Here is a 13751-nt window from a genome sequence, read left to right on the forward strand (position 1 = left end):
CTAGTGATATAGTCGTCCCCCCCCCCCCCCCCCAGTTACTGAGCATTTCTATTTCTTCAACTCTTGACTAAATGTTATTTGTAATCTTGCTTATTAAGGAAAGAGCGTGTGAGGTATGGTTTTCTGGAGCGTTAGGTCTTATGTTTTCTCACTGATAGTAATCTCTTTTTATTTAGGGGTAGTGACTGAGGTGATTCTGACCCTCATTTTATCATCCTAATTATTATCTATAAGAAGTCCTGTTTATATTATTTTTGGGTCTGTACTGTTAATTTAATTAATTACTAATATCTTAATTTTATTTTATATGAAAACGCTAGTTTTGAAATAACCATTTGCATCATTTGCGATGTTTCTACTAAACATAATGCAGAGAAGTGAAGTATCTTCAGCCACTTTGCTCTTTGGGTGTGTGTGTTTCAAGCGACAGCCGCATGCAGTGCTAAAAGTCAAGTGGAGCGCTCGGCAAGCAGCCACACTCCCGCCTGGTGAGGCAAAAAGTTTGTCTGCAGCACACAAGTTCCAAGACGCTAGGCGGTGATGAACGCTCAGCCCGAAATTGGACTGCTGTGTGGGGAACTTATTTGGTGAGATCAATTGAATTTATTTTGGGCGTTTGGGCAGTGCTGCACAAAGCAACTTATTTTGATGCTGTCCACAACTATAGTTTAATAGGTGATGAAAAATTGTAAAAGGGACTTTTACATGCTTAGCACCAGTTCTATGAAATTTAATTTTTAAGGTCATTCCGCATCAGTAGTAGTGACGCGTGGGAACTGAGGACTGGTTAGACTGGCACGAGCACCGGCAAAGTTTTGCATAACGAGATTCTTAAGTTTGTTTAAGCAGAATGAAGTCTAGGAAATAAAACTGGGTATACGGACAAATCTGTAATGAAAATGCCATGTTTTTTCCTTAACTTTCCTGGACCAAAATTTCAAATTTCCCTAATAAATTTTTTAAAATAAGTTACCCATTTTGCAATTTTCTGAAATAAATAAGGAAAATCCAGCCTCCTCCACCCTCATAGCTGGGAAGTTCACTCATAACAAACTTTATTTCAAATAGAACCTTGCATATACCATTTTGTAGTGTGTATGACTAAGCACTAAAACACAAATTGACAAAATGCTTACAGAGTCTGGGTAATACCAAACTTCAGTATCACATTTTTCTCTATTACCTACTGAGGAATTTCCTTGAGTTTTCCTGGATTTCAAGAATATTACCTGATTTTCCCTGTTTATCTAGAATGTAGAAATCTTGCAAAATTACACTGCAAAAGAGCAAATAAAAACCTTTCCACAAGCAAAAATATGAATAAATCGACCAATTATGCATGCAGCAATGCACGTCTCATCATGGGTAAGGACCCGGAAAATTCGCGACTCGCGAATTCGCGAAAATTGTTAAAACCATTTAAAATGTTGTTAAAAATATTAAATCCATTAAAAAATGATTTAGAATGTTTTTTGAATCAAGAAATACTCGCGAATTTGTTAAAATTCGGTAGTACCGACGAATTTCTGTATGTATTCAAGATTATACGCGAATTTCTCGGATCCATGACACAAAAAAAAAGTTTGTGCGAGCGCGAGACGGTTGTTTACTACTTATCCGTCAACAATAGCAGGTTGCAATAGCCGGGTTGGTGGAAGGGCGGAAGGGTGTAGGGAGGAAGGCAGCGGCGGAAGATGAACAGTGAGTGTGTGACAGTGTTAAAGGGAAGCAGGCGTAGTGCCAGCTCGGTCCAGTCAGGTTTGAATAGTCGTAGGGTGGACACATATTCGTAACGTTCGTTTATATATGCGGATATGCCGCCCAAAATAAACATTCACGAAAGAGTGAAACAGTTTTCCCAAGATGGAATGGTTAAATCTCAAAATATCATGATATGCCGTTTTTGCAATAAAACAGTGGCGTGGGAAACTTCCGACGGTGTGAAGAAAAACATACGAAGTAATGGTCACGCTGAAGCCGTCAAGAAAGGAAAACGACAGAAAACGATGTTTAAAGCTGTTGAAGGTGTCAAGGAAGCGAAGGTACGGTAGTGTTACACGATATAATGCTGGCATGCATTATCTTTCACCAATATTGGAAATGTATATCACAGAACCATTAACAAATCTTTTTTATTTTTTATTGTTTTATAAAAAAAGTACGTCACTTCAGGAACACAAGTAGCTACGATAAACTCTCGGTTATCCGGGCTTGAATTTAGATTAATCAATAGTTATTCTGAAGCTGTAAAAAAATGACATCGCTCCGACGAATTTCTTCACTTGGCCGTTCAATATTTTTAACCACTCTGTTTCTGTGTCAGAAAGCTATTTGGTCTGACCCTTTGTGTCGTCCTCCCTTTCAGATGTCACATTTGTCACTCTTTAAACCCGAGGGGGATACCCTTACTTGTACTCCCCCACCCCCCTCCGCTGCCTCTTCTGTTTGTTTCACGTGTTACTTTCCGCTCGGACCAGCAACACGGCAGGCGCCTGGCGAGTGACGTGTCTGGCTGGCATTCGGCTGGAAGAATGACCACAGGTTGGGAAAAAGGGAGGGGGGGGGGCATTGCCTGAATTTATATGTGCATTGTCAGCACAATCTTATCTTGCGCAGTGTTAACTTTCTCTCTTCCAACAACTGTTGTAAATGACCGTGAACGAGCAACATACGTGAAGGAAATCCTCACGAGTATATCACGACAGGTTTTCATGATGCAAACAATATAGTTTTTCTCGTGCGACAAGGAACTGTAAAGATTAACTTGCAGCCGAGTTGTAGGAAAAATAAATACAAGAAACAGTGGGAGTGGGTGACTGCCGCGTCGCCAGCAGACGGAGAAAGACCACATGGCGAGGCAGTGCCTTATTTTTTAAGCCGAGACACTAATTCGAGGGCGGCTCTTACCGTGAAACGAATTATCCTGTTTTTTTTTTTTTTTTTTACAGGATTTCAATTATCCGGGCATAGACGGGTCACAATTAACACGGATAATTGGGAGTTTACGATAAAGCTGCCAGCTACATAATTTTGCTACTCAGTGCTAAAGCACAGTTTAAAAAAACCTGCATGTCCTTTTGGTAAAGCTTAGAGTTGTATATTTCTGTTTATATATATATATATATATATATATATATATATATATATATACACATACACACACACTAAGTCCATGTTTTACTTTTAGGTTGCTAAAATGGACTTCATCACATCGACAGTGGAAATGATGGTATCTGCAAACATACCACTTGAGAAAGCAGATCATCCAGCATTCAGGAAGTGGGTAAAAAAACAAATAGTTGGTGGTGGAGACCTGCCTACCAGTGATACCTTACGCCGAGATTACCTGCCACATTTAGCAAAATTTAGAAAGGACGAAGTGGTTACCGCACTGAAAGAAAAGAGGGTTGCCATTATGTCTGATGAAACTACAGACAAGTTAGGGAGATCAATTTATGTTTATTTGCTCTCTACAGTTGAGCTTTGTGACTCTCAACAACAGTATGTTGCTGCTGTGAGTTCATTAGAAGCTGTAAATGGCAGGACATGTGCTAGAGCTATTTCTGATGCCTTGCAAGATATGGAGGTTGGCTACGATCAGGTGGTGGCATTTGTAAGTGATGCAGCTTCTTACATGAAATCTTGTTTTGATGGTCTTTCCATATTGTTGCCTGATTCAGTTGTGCAAGTGCAGTGCTGGGCCCATAAAGTGAATCTTCTTGGAGTCCTCATGAAAAACAGTTTTTCAGAATTGAACCAAGATGTAATATCTGTGAAGCAGATATTTTTAAATGCCAGGAAGAAACGTTATGCTTTCCAGCAGTTTTTGCAACAGGAAGGATATAGTGCTGGATTTTCCCCTATTCCTGTTGTAACCAGATGGAACTTCTGGTTAACAGCAGTTGAATGGCTTTCTGATAACTAGGAGATCTTGTTTGCTTTTCTGCGGTCAGAGACAGCAAGGGAGAACAATTTCAATGGTGGTTCATCTCATCTACAGACCCTTGGCGAAGAGGAAATTGGCATGCTGCATGTACAATCACTCTTTGTGAAATCAGTCAGTTCCCTTATTAAACCATTCTTGGTAAGCTTGGAAACTAATTCTAAGCCCATGGCTTCAGAAATCTATCCAAAACTCCAGATTGTGAGGAGGAGACTGCAAATTTTTGGTGAAGGTGTCTTCAGTGATGAAGTGAAGGAATATGCCAACAAGCTCAAGAGTCTCCACAAAGGAAAAACCAGCGAATTGTTAAAAAAAAACAGCACAACACATGTCGCTGAAGCTGGAAAAGTTAATGGCAGAGGATCCTGCTCGCAAGTACGTACTTACAACCAGTTGCAGAGTTGTTCCACAAGCACAATATACTCACTCAGGATGTTACTAGCAACAAACTTAAAGTTCTTTTCTCAAAAGTTCTATCACTTAAAGACATAGAACTTGATCAGGGTGTATATGCTGAACTCGGAGAGCTATTGAAAACACACACCAATCTTAGCAATACAACCATTATAAGTTATCGTTGATAGCTAGCAAAATAATGTTCAATCAATTTTCTTTCTACTTCTATCTTTTTATGAGATTTAAAGTACAAGAAACAAACCCCCTTCCTTAAAGAATGCAGTGAATTGATCAGTGCTGTAACAAGGAGCACTTGAATGAGAAGAATAAGATGAGTTATGAGGTGATAGTACTGAATGTTTGCTGAAATAATCAGTTTCAAATAAGGTGATGCAAAATTTTAAAAAATTGTATTAAGTAGGTACACAAATCACAGGTTGGCTTCCTCTTTACTAATAATATGTTGTAGGAATATTGCATTGTTAGTATTCTATCAACAGCTTAGGTAAGTAATAGAAGAAATACTTTTAAAACCAAGACATTACATACTATAAAGTCACTCAGATATACAAATCAACCTGCCTGATATTACACACAAGAAGGATGATTAATAAGAACTACATAACTCATAAAGGGATAGAGATGAAAAATGTACTCACATTCGTACACAAAGTTTATCAAAGCAGCATGTTGTGGCGTGATGGCCTCTTGCTGGGACCGCACAGAACTTGACCGCTTCCCATTCACAGTGTGAAAGACTGGCTTCGGCCCACTGCAGACAACACACAACATAGTAGGTGTCTGTAAAACTAGAATAAACAATCTCTCCATTTTAAATACTTTTATTTGCTTTAAGTCTTATCAGAAACATATGCAATTATACAATCTACAGGTATTTTAAATAAAAATATTTACCACAAGTTGTGGTAAGATCGCATCCCAGCAATTACCAGGAGAGATCTTGAGAAACTGGGTTGAACAGAAATAACGGTAGCTGGGCAAGAGTCTGAACAAGAGTTTTTCCGTATGTGAGTCCACCTCGCTTGATCCCATGTAACAGCATACCACCTCATTTGATCCTATATATCAGCATGTCATGCCACTTGACATCATGTACTAGCAAGCCATAACGCTTGATCACATGTACCAGCATGCCACGGAGATTTGTCCCATGTACCAGCGTGCCATATGCTTCATCCAATATTCCAGTGTCCCATTACCACTTTAATCCATGTACCAACATACCATATTGCTTGATCACATGTATCAACATGCCATATCGCTTTGTTCCATTTACTGAGGTGCCATATCACTTTATCCCATGTACCAGCATGCCATGCCACTTGATCCAATGTATAAGCATACTGTATCGCTTGAATACATATACCAGCACACCACAGTGCTTCATCCATTGAACCAACGTGCCATATTGCTTTATTCCATGTAATAGCATGCCACTTCATTTTATCCCATGTAATATCATACCACCTCATTTGATCCCATGTGGCTATACTCACATGCATTTACTTTGAGCACTTTAAATAATTTATTAGCAAAACAGAATATATGACCATTTTAATAAACACAAAATGGTATTTAACAACACCAAAATCTGAGCACATTTCCTATATACAAATTATTCTCCTTAATTTTGTATCACGGTGGCGTCCTACTGTCGAAGTTAAAATTACTCTTAACAATCATTTCAAACCAAATTATGTTGGGTTAAGAATTTACAAAAATAAATAAATAAATATTATTCCTTAAAAAATTTTACACATTTTTTTAAAAATTAATTATGTTGTGTTGTGCTTAGTCTGACTTACATTTCCAAAAGTCTCATCTACCATAACTTTATGTGTTCGCAATGAAACAAGTTTACCTTGACACTATCATTAGATAAAAAAAAGATTATTCCACAAGTCTGCATGGCATGATCTCGTGTGGTCCCTATTTCACTCGCGCGACGCTGTTACACTTGCACATGCGATGACGTCAAATCTAGTGCACCATTCTTTGCAGTTTATAATACAACTCTTATTCTAGCAAATAAATTACTATTGTATTACATTTTTTCTTGGCAAGAAATTGACTTGATGAAAAAGAAAAACCACTGTCTGTTTGAGTTAACTGACTAAAGTTCTCCACAACCTACCATGAAAGTGTCCAGGTTTTCCTTTAGTCTTAAAAATCTGTCTAACCATTCAAATATATATAACAGTACTAGTGTAAAGCCAACAAGCTTTAAAGGCATCAAATATTTGTAAACAAAAGAATACAGTAAAATGTAGCAGTCCAAAACAGAAAAAATAATTAATTTGCACCCTTTAAAAAACTGGCCAACTGCCTCAACATTTCAAGATCACAAAAAATGTTTTTATTTTAATTTTACTCTGCACTACTTCACTAAGTTGGTAAACTGTTTGGAGTTGCTCGCACGGAACTGCCATATTAAAATATATCTGTAACATACCGTAACTGCAGACCAGCCACCGTGTCGTCGTTGGGTATGCCTTCGTCATGCCTGTTGTGCCTTCATACAGCACTGTGCAGCCGAAACGATTGCCTCACTTGCATCACGGAAGGATGATTCCACATCAAATGAGCACACACATTCTACCTGACCCTATTAGATTTCAACAATTTTTTGTTTATAGTTTATCTGCGTGAACTAAATCAAGAATAAATTTTTTAAGATTTTTTAAAGTGTTTTTTAAAATTAAATTTACAAAATTTACAAAATAACCCAAATTTTGCAAGTTTCTGATCTAGAAAAAAATTCATATTTTTGGAACAGTTAATGTTAGAAAGCTCAAATTGGTCCCATTTTAAAGCTTTTTAAAATTGACTTTCATATGACATACAACTTGATAGGGATTCTTCATTAGAAAAATACCAAAATACATTTTGAAAAATTCCAAATTCAGTTTTTTCAAAAAGTGACAAATTTAAATATTTAAAAATTCCAATAAATTGGTTGCACCACTATTATTTTAACTATTAAAACCATTTTGGGATCATTATGAGTTGATGAGATATGAGGTATAAATCTGTGGTAAACATTAAGAGGAGGTATTTAATGGTACCAATTTTTATTCATTTATTTTATTTTGACCACTCATAAGTACAAATACTGATGTTTTAAGTACTCACATCCAAAGACATTTACAAGAATTTTAATTTATACCATTATATCATTATACCATAGCACCTATATAAATGATCAAGTTGGCTAACCTGAAATTCAGAGATCTCCCTTTGTCTTTTAGGCTCCTTAAAATGAAAAAGGTAGACTTAACTACCCTGCAAGATCCATCTTTCAACCTCCCTTCTTGAAGGCTTCCTTACTTTGCATTAAAGGAAGCTGTCAGCCTTTAGGCCACCAAACCCAAACCTTAAAGGTATTCGTCTAGTTGGAGTGTATGTGTGTTAGTGCTTCTAGCACGGTATCGCCTGTAAGCGCAAGGCTGTGAACTTGCGCGCAATCTTCTCGTTGTCCATACGACAACTGTGAAATCTGAGAGGTTACAGTAACATTATAAGGCATAGAAATGAAGGAAAAGGTGTATTGCAAGTCCCTTAAGTGCTTTGAAGAATCTGTACCGGTTGTTTTATGCCTAAAAATTACTCTGAAAACACACCATTTACCATTTTAACTCTTCTAAAAATACAGTTTAAAAACTTAATCTGGATTCAAAAGTACTTTTCCGCCCTCAGCGAATTCTTAAATTTTTTTTGTAATCATACCTCACTCAGATATCTTCAGTAGTTTTGAAATTGCATTGCTTTATCTGAAGCTCTGCACACCATGTGTGTGCCCGGGCAGATGGGGCCCTTGAGGCGTCCTAAATCAAAATGACAGGCGGGTTTTTGAAATATCTACGATACTTTAGAGAGTAACTGGACTTGTGCTGCTTGTACATAATGATAATTTATCATAATGAACATGTAGGAAGAGTTCTGAAGCATATTTTAACATTTTAAATATTGTATTGTTAAGACAGACTACTACAGCATCTAGCCCAGACATTTGTTTACATTTGACGTTTTGTTTAAGTCTATACCACACAGAAAGCTGTGCTATGTTCGCGATGTTGGAGAGACGCATTCCGTGGGATTCAAGTGACGTTTCCAACGATGATAATATTCTGCTGACTCTTACAGTATGTAAACATAAAGAGAAATGAGTTCATGGAGTTAACCTAGAAGCAAAATAATTAAAACAATTTCATTATTTGATGAAGCAGTTGTCTGTAAGGATGAAACCAAATGTATGGATCATTTCAGAATAAATACAACTCAGTTTGATAGAATTCCTTTGAAATCAAATCCCAGGCTTTGTCCTGCATATCCTCTGCCTTATGTATTCTACCATCGATTTATTCTATAAACATGGATATTTTCATAATCCTTCAATGAACTTTGCCGTCGACATGACTATTCAAAGCTTAATACTGAGAATAATTAAACTTCACAAAAAGCAAATGCAGAAGTATGGTACAATTCCGCATGAAAACTGATGTTTCTGCTTATCTGCGCGAAGTTGGCGACATTTAGAAAAATAGCAGAGAACCAAATACCCGGCGGCGTTGCCAGGAGCGCCAACATAGCGAACACAGCTTTGTTTGGCCATTGACACCTGAGCTGCAGCTGGCTATAGCAAACATAGCACCCTGTGTGGCTGTAGCTTTGATTAGTTTCATAAGAGTTTATGTTATAAATAACATCATGAACTAATTTTAGCTTTCAGGGAGAGTTTTGGGTGTAATACGTAGCATAATTTTGGAGTTTTATAACTTAATTCATAGGTATACTTGGAAATTATAAACACGAGTGTACGATGTTGATACTTGCAGATCCAATGCTGCAGGCATATTTTATGGTTTATTTTTACATTCTTAAAAAGAAATTTCTACAAGTATTTAAATGCTTACTTTTTTTAAGATCGTAATTTGTGAATATTGGAAAAACAACATATGGCTCATTTCGTCTGAATGGTGCTCGACTCATAAAATGAATAAAACATTTTGAATATATGCTTCCAATTTCCCCGTATAAGTGGTCTTATTTTAAAATAAAGTGGTGCAATAGAGCCTGTGTAACCTTCCCTGGGGTAGAATGAGTGGGTAATTATATTTTGAACATGAAGTTGATGAATTAACATTTTATATAAAGATTGTTCAGGAGTAAAGACTTACTTTTTACATGCTATGAATTTAATAAAGAACAAATTAATAATTAATTCTAGAGGAAACTTTTTTTAACTTGAAGTAGTTGACCAGTAGTTTGCCATTTTAACAAGTGGTTAGGTTAGGTACATGAAAAAAAGCATTAAATAATAAGAACAATCAGTTACATTAGGTTAGCTGCTTTAAAAATGTAGTAAGAATCACTGAACGATTGATTATGAATATCAATTAAAAATGCAGCTAACTTAATCCAACCAACCTTCTTTAAAACTTAATATGGTTTTTAATGTAGCTAACAAAACTTAACCAACTATCCAGTCAATTTTAAAGGTTTTGTAATGGAGCTAACCATATCTTAAGTACTTCATGATTCCACAGTATTTTTAATGTAGTTAACATAGTCCAACTGAACCAATTGTTCTAAGGTTTTAATGTACCTACCTTACTTCACCACACTTCAAAACAGTAAACTACTGGTAAATTACTTGAAGTAGGTATCACAATGTTCTCTTAAGAGAACTATTTAAAAACATATCACAAACCAAAATAAATGCATTTTGGATTTTTTTTTTCCCCAGAAAAGATGCTCTCCTTCAGAATTACCAAATAATATTTTTAGGAACTGCTAATAATTAATGAGAACTAAAAAGCGAATAATATAATCTTGTTCTAGTTTATTTATTGCTTAATTACAGCATATTTGAATGCAATGTTATACACATGTAATATAAAATACCTCTGAAACGTTCAATGACGTAGTTATTTACAAATAAATTTTTTTTTTTGTAGGCTTATCAGTATAAATACACATTAATAAAACATAGTTATATGCCACGATTCAGTAAGCTCTTGACACAATATACAGTTTAACTTAATTATTATAATTTTTTTAGATCTGATGAGTCTAGCTAATTTAAATTCCTTTCTTTTACTGTACTTTTCCGGACTGGTTTCCATTTATGTTCCCAGCGCCTCGGGCACATGATACAGCAGTCTCTTAGGTCAGCAAGGCTCATTCATTTTTCCTCGCTCATGGGTACGACTTCAGATGTAATTTCTCTTGCCCACAGTGCTCTTGCAGACTCGTTCTCAGAGTTACTGCACTTGTCAGCCCCGTCTGAGGCACGAGCTTTTTAAGATGTCGGCTGAAGTCAGCGACTTTCAGTCCAGCGTGAAGTTCTTGTTCGCAATCGCCAGAACATGCCAGAGAGGCCATGTTGCCATCAAGCCAGCTTTCCCCCCATACCTATTGCCACCTGTGTTTTTCACTGTGCTTCCTAGAACCAGGTGCCTGGAGCATTGACCTGGGGTCCAACCCTAACTCCATTTCCCCTCCCGTGGGCTGAAGCCATGTCTCATGTCAGCTCTCAGGCGACCATTTGGACGCCATCTCTCCGACGCCTGGCACATTAAGTGCAGATAACTTCTGTATCACCCGCCCGAGCACAGCACCTTTCAGCCTATGCAGTATGCCTCACCAGCACGCCTCGGCACGCTATCTGCCAGTGTCGTCGTCTATTAAACATAGGTGCGACCACGTTTTTGAAATTTTATTTCATTCCATTTCCCTCTCTGGTCTACGGGCCAATCGGATGAGTTTTTCTCCTCTCAACCTCTGTTAAAGCCCCAATGGTCCTTCTAGTTGCTTTAATTATGCAAACTACCCCTTGTCCAGAGAGAGTCTATGCCCAACCATCATCCGAACTTCTGGGCTCTTGTGACTTGGCTGTCAGTCCGGGGCTGAGTTATCAAACTATCTGGGAGATACTAGGATGTAATTGCCCAGATTCAGGATAGTTTCCCTCTGTACAAGAAGTGCTTACGGAAATCATGTAGTGTCATAAAACTTAAGTTCAGGTTGCTAGACATTTTTTCTTCCGCGATCGTGGTTGCACCAACTTCATGTGCTGATTGTCGGGCCTTCCCCACTATGGTAAGAGTGTAACTCAAGCGCCGTCCTTTTTTCTCTTCTTTACTATTTTTGCGATTTCCCTTTACTCATTTAACTTCTTCCGTGGACCTCACTAGGAGACATGCTCGCCGCACAGTCATTACCACACACTACACCTGCATGCTCGTCGCTTTCTCTATAAAGACAGTTGGTGTTGTGCTTGCACAATGGCTGCAAGTAGCATTGCACTGTATGGTGGATTATTTGGTTAGGATGAAGAGCCATGAAAAAAGAAACAAAGAGTTTGGTTTAAAAGGTGGCTTGTGGAACAAAATCGTTATACAGTCAAACCTCATTAATACGAATCCACTTAGTACGAAATTCCTGTTTATGCGAAGTACTTTCACAGTCCCGGAAAATAAGGTATGCTTTCCTATGTTATTCAGTATTTTTAATACGAAATACGGTTAATATGAATTACGAAGTTGTTTTGATCCCTCAAGTAGCTGTTAACGTGTACAAGTAAACAGTTAATACGAATTTCACCGCCAAAGTCTAAAGTAAATCGTCTTCATAACCGTCATGTAAACAAACGTTTCTCCAAAGATACATGTATGTATCCTACAGCGCAAAATGGTCGAAAAACAAGATGAAAAGTTCAACTCTAGTGGCGATGTTAGTAACTAAACTAGAAAAGATGCCATGTTGTAAACGGAAAACGAAAAGGAAAGAACTCTATACCTTATTAATATTAGTCGTCGGAAGTGTACATACGTAGAAGTTTAAACAATCTAAGGAAAAAAGTTCTGATATTTTCCATTGTTCACGCACGTGTATCTTAACCTCAATTTTGAGTGTTATAATATGACTGTGAAACGTAAACGCAACGAACTTACATTGCAAGTTAAAGTTAAAATTATCGAAGAAGTAGACAATGGAGAGAGAACGAAAACTGAAATTGTGAGAGAATTTAACATCCCGCAATCGTCGTTGTCGACAATACTAAAAAATCGTGAAAAGACTGAATCGGCTTTTGCGAGTTCGTGCAGATTATCAACAAGAAAAAGAATGCGAGGCCATAACATCAAGAAATAGAAGCTACCTTTTTGCAGTGGTTTTAAGAAATGCGTGCAGCAAACTTGCCAATTTCTGGACCTATGATTCAGAAGATGGCAGACTACCTAGCATTGAGGTTAAGAATTTCAGACTTCAAGTTCAGCAATGGTTGGCTACAACGGTTTAAGGATCGCAACAATCTTGTTGGCAAAACTATGTGTAGGGAGTCGGCAGCAGTAGATACGACCAAAGTTAAATGTGGTAAACAATGCTTATAAGAAAAAGATAGTGCAAACCAGAATTGATGCTTTTTTAAACCAAATGTTTCAATAGAAAATGTGTCATGAATGCAAGTTTATTGAAGTTTGTATTATGATTTATTCTGTAAGTGTTGCATTGTGTTTGTTTTCTTCAGTGTTTACATATTGTCATGCATGTAGTGAAGCCAGCTTATACTACCAACGGTGTGTATAATTTTCTTTATAATTGTAAATATAGGCATTTAAAGTTCAATCAATTTTTTTTTGTCACAATATCCCAATAGTTTGGTTAATACAAACCCTCGTTATTACAAAGTGCTAAAATTATGGTCCCTTCAGGTTTGTAATAATGAGGTTTGACTGTAGTGACACGTCAATGCTGAGAGAGCTGGAAATCTCAGAACCAACAGACCTGTATAATTATTTGAGGATGGATAAATGTACATTCAATGTATTGTTAAATCTTGTATCTAAAAAAATTATAAAAATGAACACTAAGCTACGAGTATCAGTAAGCCCAGAAGAATGACTAATTGCTACCCCGCGCTTCCTAGCTACTGGCAGAAGTTACGAAGATTTCAAGATTAGCTGTGTTCCCCTCAGTTGCTTGGACCAATTATTCCGGAGACCTGCTCCGCCATATTTGAAGCCCTGCCAGATGAATACTTGAAGGTAAAAATATAAATGTTGTTACTGACTAAGGAAAGTGTTGATGCTATGTAAATAATTAAAATAGAATATTCACTGAAATATTAAAAAAATTAATAAATAGATAAACATTAACAATTATAAATACTAGAGCTTTGTACAAAATTGTAATTTGTAGTTACAAACATGTTATTATTTAAAGAGAATAGCCATGGCTGTATACTGAGTAATATTTCTATGAAGTTTATTTCAAGAGTATATAATCGTGGACAATATTGCCATCACCACATTCTTCACCCGCGTCTTCGTATGTTCTTTGAAGCATGGGCGTTACCTTAATCCCCTGTGGCTTGTTTATGACAGTGGTT

The 13751-nt window shown here is 37.0% G+C and overlaps 1 protein-coding gene across 5 annotated transcripts in view; it reads right to left on the bottom strand.

The window, feature by feature from the left end:
- Positions 1-13751, bottom strand: part of LOC134527283 (MAPK regulated corepressor interacting protein 2-like) — an 82876-nt gene that overhangs the window by 35940 nt on the left and 33185 nt on the right. For all 5 annotated transcript variants that reach the window (XR_010074142.1, XM_063359822.1, XM_063359823.1 and 2 more), the window contains exon 3: positions 4999-5111. Coding sequence is in view for 4 of the 5 variants with exons in the window: in XM_063359822.1 (XP_063215892.1) it covers positions 4999-5111 (113 nt within the window). In the remaining variant the exon portion in view is untranslated. The remainder of the gene's footprint in view (positions 1-4998; positions 5112-13751) is intronic.

The sequence above is a fragment of the Bacillus rossius genome, chromosome 1 (assembly GCF_032445375.1).
Source record: "Bacillus rossius redtenbacheri isolate Brsri chromosome 1, Brsri_v3, whole genome shotgun sequence".
Taxonomy (NCBI): domain Eukaryota; kingdom Metazoa; phylum Arthropoda; class Insecta; order Phasmatodea; family Bacillidae; genus Bacillus; species Bacillus rossius.